Source organism: Tyto alba, unplaced genomic scaffold (genome assembly GCF_018691265.1).
Source record: "Tyto alba isolate M040663 unplaced genomic scaffold, T.alba_DEE_v4.0 Super-Scaffold_1, whole genome shotgun sequence".
In the NCBI taxonomy this organism is placed as follows: domain Eukaryota; kingdom Metazoa; phylum Chordata; class Aves; order Strigiformes; family Tytonidae; genus Tyto; species Tyto alba.
Window position 1 is genome coordinate 30,566,416 of NW_024881261.1, and position 6,536 is coordinate 30,572,951.

At 50.9% G+C, this 6,536-nt stretch overlaps 1 protein-coding gene across 1 annotated transcript; it reads right to left on the bottom strand.

The window, feature by feature from the left end:
- Nucleotides 1-2,214: 2,214 nt before the first annotated feature.
- Nucleotides 2,215-5,999, bottom strand: LRIT2 (leucine rich repeat, Ig-like and transmembrane domains 2). The gene is made up of 3 exons (XM_042788565.1): nucleotides 5,826-5,999; nucleotides 4,653-5,434; nucleotides 2,215-3,322 (listed from the first exon to the last, which is right to left on the bottom strand). The coding sequence occupies exons 1-3, from the start codon at nucleotides 5,933-5,935 to the stop codon at nucleotides 2,529-2,531; spliced, it is 1,686 nt and encodes a 561-aa protein (XP_042644499.1). The 5' UTR covers nucleotides 5,936-5,999; the 3' UTR covers nucleotides 2,215-2,528.
- Between the last annotated feature and the right edge of the window lie 537 nt (nucleotides 6,000-6,536).

The following is a 6,536-nucleotide window of genomic DNA, read 5'->3' on the forward strand; positions in this document are numbered from 1 at the left end:
GGTGTTTCTGTGCATGGTGTGCTTCTGCTGGGAATGATGCCTTGTCATTGCTTGTTATGTGACCACATGGGCACAGGCAGCCAGATGCCTTTCTAGGACAACCGAATGGCCCCTTTTGTGGGCTGCAAGTCAGAAGAGGGGCTGTGGGGTTTTGGGGCAACACCGTCCTGGAAGAAGAGGAGGTGAGAAGTGGGATGCCGTGGGGCAGACGGGACAGGCAGGGTCCACAGCCAAGCCCTGTTGTTCTCTGCAGCCCACTGCGGCATGGCCCCGGGGGCAGGAAGGCTCCCTGTGAGGCAGCAGGTTTGGTTTGATACCAGTGCTCACTGGGTATTATGTCCTTCCTACACACAGCGATGGGGTGTTTTGTCTTTCCCTGGTTGTTTCCTCACTGCTTCCACAGCTCTCTCCACAGTCTCTACAGTTTGCCATGGTTCCTCTGTGTTGACTGGGGTGGGAGAAGCCCCAGTCATTACAGGCACTGGTTTGTTTTTCACTCCCTCTTGTACACAGCCCCATGCTGGTCCTCAACCAGCAGTAGCTCACGCCTGACCCCATACGCACCATCTCCCCAGGGGTTTCTCCAGGACAAGGTTGTGTCCCCACTTGGCCAGCTGCTTCTGCCCTGTCTTCACCGCTCTAGACCCCCTGTCACACGTGCTGAAACCTCCCCAATCGCTGCAGCTGAACCGCAGAGCTCCTTGGCATTCAGGTTTCCTTGCAATTTGTAACTGTAAAAGAATAGAAATGAAGCAGAGGACCTCTGCGTATTCTGAAAATCCAGTGTGTTTATTATTTTGATGCTAAAAGACTGACAAGAATAGGAAGTGCCTTAAAGTGTAACACCGAGTCAGCACTGACCAAACGGGTCTCTTCAAAAGCTGCACAGTAACTTACAGCAGAAGGACGTGCTGGGGGAGGAAAGGTAGAGCCGGAGCAAAGACAGTGTAGAAAACACACAGCAAAAACCAAGATACAACTAGAAAGCCAGACCACCATGTAGTGAAGCTCACATTAGGCTTCTTGGCTTACAGGTGAGTTTTCTACTCTAGTATTTTTCTTTCTGAGGCAGTCTATAACAACATGTATGACAAGGGCAGTGGGTCTATTGGCCATGTCCTTCAGTTGTGCTGGAAAGCACGAGGCCAATAAATAAAAAAATAAGTCACATGTCCTCAGACCTCCCCAGAAATGCAATGTGAGCTGCTCTGCGAGCGGGGGCTGGCTGATTTTACGTGCATATTTGGGGGAGGACTGAAGGGTGGTTGCCTCCAAGAAGAAGGCAAGCTTTTGTTTCAAAGCAGCAGGATGGGCACGGGGCCTGTTTGCATTTGGGGAAGGTGCCTGGCTTGTACCTTCAGCCCCCCAAACCCTGCCTCCACCACCCTCTCTGCCCCTGGCCACCTGTCCTGCCAGCCCGGTTCAGGCCCAGCATCCCCATCACTCCCTGCATCACCCCGCAGTCACAGCCCCATCCTGGGCAAAAGGAGACAAGTGGTGGGGAGAGCGGAGGGGGAAACAGCAGTTGAGTGTCTGCCTGCAAAAAAAAAACCTGTTCATTTTTCACCATGGTGGGGCATGGGAAGGGGAAGATGTTAGAGTGGAACTAAAGTGGTCCTCCAAGTTATGTTTGGACACAAGTAAAAGGCCCTCCCCTTCTCCCTAGTACAAAAAAAAAAAACAAAAACAAAAAGCAAAACAGCTCAAAAAACTCTGAAACCCTGTGCTGTGGCTACATTACGCTGGTGTTCAGTAAGCACTCACAGTTCTTCTGTTTGTGGTACCACTGAGGCTGTGAACCTCTTAGGGCTGTGTAAACCTTAAGGAGGAGTAAGAAAAAAAAGCATCAAAACAAAGCAAAACAAACAAAGCAAACAAAAAAACATCCCCACCCCACAAAACCAACACTCCTGATCCAGAAATAAAATTTTTCTTCAAGTGAAACAAAATAGCTCCATCATATTGACCCAACCTTTCTCCCCTACGTTTGATTGCCAGTTATGACCACAGTCCTGCCGGGGCTCCCCACTTCTGTTTCTGTGAGGCAGCACACGGGAGCAGCCGGCACCGACACAGAGCAGAGCTGTCAACAGGCCCCCGCACCCACCCCGGGGCTGGGAAAAGTAAAGAAAGAAATAAAGACCCGCCCGTGCCAGTGAGCAAAGGGAGACCTTTGGCCTTTTGCCACATGCCTTGCTATTGGGTTTGGGTTTGTTGTTTTGTTTTTGGTTTTTTTTTTTGTTAATGCTTGTTTTCTTGCGTGTCTGTGGGTGTTGCTCCGTGACAGTGCTGCGGAGGCAGCCTGGGGCTGAGGGGGCACAGACGTGGCCGCACACCCCGGACACCCCCATTCCCTGGGCTCCCCAAGCCTGCTGTGAATCCCAGCCAGACGCTCTGTCGTGCCCCGAGTCCTCGAAGCACAGCCCGTTCCTTGCGTGGTCCTTCGAGAAAACCAGCATGTGCTGCAGCTCAAGGTCATCTGTACAAGTCGCTGCCGCAGCCACGGTCGCAGGGCAAGCGGGGCCGGGCTAGTAGAGGTCAGCGCTGTTCCTGTGGGGTGGCCGGGTCTTGCCGGGCTCCTCGTGGGCTGGGGACTGCCGGGCGCCGCAGCTGCCTCCGGGGTGGCAGAGCTGTTCCTCGCTGCCGGCGGGCAGGCTGTCCAGCGTGCTCTCCTTGCTGCCGGCGGCCTCTGCTTGGCCCCCGTGGCGGCGGCGGGGGCAGGCGCCGGGGCAGCGGGCCTCGGCCGTGCAGGCGTACATGCCGGCGGGCACGGCCAGCACCATGGCGCAGATGATGACCACGATGTGGATGAGCTTCTCGCGCTGCTCCAGCTGGCTGATGTCGCTGCCCGTGACAAACACGACGCACTGGCCCTTGCGGGGCGCCTGGTTGCGCACGGCCACGCAGACCTCGTACTTGGTGGCGGGCAGCAGGTCAGTCACTGAGTAGGTGTTGACGCCGGGGCCGATGTAGATGACATCCTTCTGGGCGGCGTCGTAGCGGCCCACCAGGAGGGTGTACCAGGTCTCCCCCGGCTCCGCTGCCGCCGCTGCCGCCGCAAACCACTCCAGGGTGATGCCGTAGACCGTCTGCTTGGCGATGCGCACTTCGACGTGGGCGCTCGGCTCAGCAGGGGCAATGGGAGCCCAGCCCCGGGGGGTGGGGGGTGCCCACGGGATGCCCACACGAAGGGTGATGGCCACCGAGGTGTTGCCCAAGAAGTTGGCAGCAGTGCAGGTGTAGTTGCCGGCGTCCGCTGGCCGTGCCGCCGGGATCAGCAGCTCTGAGCGGATGGTCTCCTCGCTGACGGGCTGGGTGGACACTGCGGGCAGAGGGGAGCTGTGTCAGCAGGCGAGGGCAGGTACCGTGCACTTGGGGCAGCCCCAAGACCACTCTGGTGTGGGATGGAGGAGGGGGGAAGGAGACCGGGGAGGACTTGCCCTGCCCAGGGAAGGAGGAAGAGGGGCACGGGTGTGCACTATCTGTCATCAGCATCGCAGGTCAGGGCAAGCCAGGGAGAGCTGTCAAGGTGCGGGAGGCACGGCTGCATTTTGGACACATGCTCTGTCCTCCATTAGGATTGCGTGCAGAAAAATGTCAGTCTCAAGAGGCTCGGGCCAAAAAGGGGCATGTGGATCCAGGAAGCATTGGGATGGAAGTAAGCTGCAGCTTTAAGCATAGCATGAAACACTCTGTCATCTACCCAAACAGGGTGCACGGCTGTGGTCAGGGAAAGCCTGTATGTAATTAATGCTGCATGTACTTGTGGAAAGCTGTGCAAGTGCTGCTGCAACACTGCAATTAAAGCAAGTATCAGTCCAGGGATAAGGGCTAATGCTATCTTATTTAGCTAGCTGGCTTATTAGGAACATACATAACCTGTGCAGTGCCCATATGCTCCTGATGAAACTATTGACTTGTCCTATTGACAAGTAAAAACTAAATGTGAGGGAAAGCGTGCAAGAGCCAAGGTGGATGGGGGGGAAAGGCCTCATATTATGAGGCCCTCAGTAAAGAACATAAATAAGCAAAGCTTATGGAGAACAACAACTCTGGTTTGATTGTAGAACACAAATGGACACAGACTAGCAATAAGGCTACAAGGTTTTGTGGTTTGTGTGGGTATTCCTTGAGAAAACATATGGGCATAGTACAGAAACATGCAAGTGTGTATGTGTGTGTGTGCTCCTACAAACACACATGGATACACAAACACAGTGTGTGCACGTACATATAGATAGATAGATAGATAGATAGGTAGTGTATAATATATAGTGTAAATATAGATGTGTGTGTGTCTAGATAACAATATATTTATTATGTATGTATGACTGACTTATTATTAATAGTTCTTACATCATGTGTCATGATGAAAGAGCTGCTACTAAAAATCAACACATAAAATAATTGTGTAAAAATGAGGCCATGCTCCCTTCATCTTTGACTACTCTCCTGCATGAAGCAGCTCTTCTCACGCTCAGATGTGCTTAGACACACAGGATGATTAAGATTATTTGGATTATAGCCACCACAGTAACTGATGTTCTAAAGGGGCTGAGACATTGTGTGCTGACTGTGATGGCCTGAAGACCCACATAAGTAGAATAGCAGAACATAAATTTTTAATGAAAAAAAAAAAAAAATTTTCTTACCATTAAATGACCTTAAAGGTTTGAGTGCATAGGTCCACCAGACAGCCGCGGAAGGACTGGCTTGTACAAAGCAGGTCAGGGTGACGTTCAGCCCCACAGGGACTGTCACATCAGTGTCAAGGGCTGAGGTCAGGGGCTTCATGCAGCTGTTGAGCTCCACTTCATGAAAAAACTTCCCTGCCTGGAATTTTGGGCTTGAGCAAGTTAAATAGGAATTCATCAGAATAACAGGTAGGCCAACTGACTGGATAAACCGGACAAATCCTCGCAGGCGACAGTCACAAATCCAGGGATTGTCGTGAAGGGCCAGGACGGCGTTGGCAATAGCTTCTATCTGCCCCTCCACCTTCTGGCTCCGCTGATAGACAGGCCAGCTGTAGAAGACATCGCTGGATATGACAGTAAGCTGATTTGAGGATAGATCTAAATAGGTCAAGTTGGGCAGATAGCGGAGCGCATGTTCTGGAAGGACATCCAGACGGTTGTGCTTCAGATCCAGGATTTTCAGAGCCGGGCTGTCTTGAAATGCTGTCCATGGCACCGAACTTAATTTGTTCCCTTGCAAGCGCAGCTCCTTCAGAGTCGGCAGATATTCCAAACTCTTGATATGCATCACTGTGATGTTGTTAAAATTGAGCCAGAGATACTCCAAGGCACTAACATTCTCAAAAGACCCACGAGGGAATTCTGTTAGGTGAGAATTTTCTATTCTAATTTTCCGGACGTCCTGAGGGATGTTTTCAGGGATCTGCCTCAGCAGTGCAGACATGCAAAGCAAACTCCTATGGAGGAAACCAGAAAATTCTCCAGGTCACACAACACATTCATGGCCAACAAAGTAGTTCCCTGTACAGGTCTACAAACACTTGAATAATTACAAGGTATTGTATACGGGGCATGCATTAGCCGTATATCCATCCTTCTCTGGGTTTTACATGCATTTTCTCACAAAGAATACAATTAAGTCATAACAATTGCTACGTATGCAATGACATATCTCAGGGAAATAAGCAAAAGCCCATTCTGTGCACAAGCTCGTACTAGTCAAGTATTCGACGAGGCATACCGTGCAGCCATCTGTTTGGTTCTGGCACTCACATCATCAGCAAATATATATTGGGACTCTCCAAGCTGCTTCACTGGGGCTACAACTAGGGTAACTAGCGTTCTTACCTTCCAAAGCTGTCTTGAGAACAAGAGCATCCTGTGACACAAGATGAAACAGATGGGTTTATTGTGTGGAAAACCAGAAGTAGAAGAAAAATATGACAAATAGGGTCCATATTCTCCTTTAAGAAAGCACTATGCAGGGTTTGCACCAAACATGCCAACAGACTCCAAGAAGCAAATCCTATTAGCTGTAATCTTCCTTGACGCAGAAATAAATCCTGCTGGGGCCCCAACCCTAAAGAAGACTGCCAGTAGTATGGTTCATAGCCTGTGCTGAAGTGCTAAAAATTAGCCCCAGGACCACTCTTGGCATTCATTCTTTAGCTGCAGGGATTCTGACAGACATGGTTTTTCAGTTGGTAATATGAAGATGGCTCCGAAACCACTTCTGTCCCCAGGCCTTCACAAGTAGTTAACCAGACCTATTTACTTTTTAATTTCAGGGGGTCTGGCTCAATCTCGTAGATTTTAGTGTCATTTATCAAGCCAGAAAAAACAAAGGAAGGGCCAGATTCACAGCTGTAATTTGTCAGTGCATAGTGCCATATTGCACAAGCCATCAGGCCCCAAGCCATCAGGCACCCACAGCTCGGTGCAGGGTACACGTGGTGAGCGCAAAACCTACTCTCCAAATTTAGTTGCTCTGTCAGGAAAACATAAGTATGGGCTATTTTTGCCCTGAAACAACTTCCCCCGAACACTATCTCCATTCTT

Bases quoted from the DNA above. Each gene is read 5' to 3' on its own strand.
- LRIT2 (XM_042788565.1), bottom strand. From the start codon at position 5,935: ATGGACCCTATTTGTCATATTTTTCTTCTACTTCTGGTTTTCCACACA. The intron at 5,435-5,825 runs GTAAGAACGCTA...TTTCCTCCATAG, and splicing joins TCTCAAGACAGCTTTGGAAG to GAGTTTGCTTTGCATGTCTG. The intron at 3,323-4,652 runs GTAAGAAAATTT...CTCTGCCCGCAG, and splicing joins ACCTTTAAGGTCATTTAATG to TGTCCACCCAGCCCGTCAGC.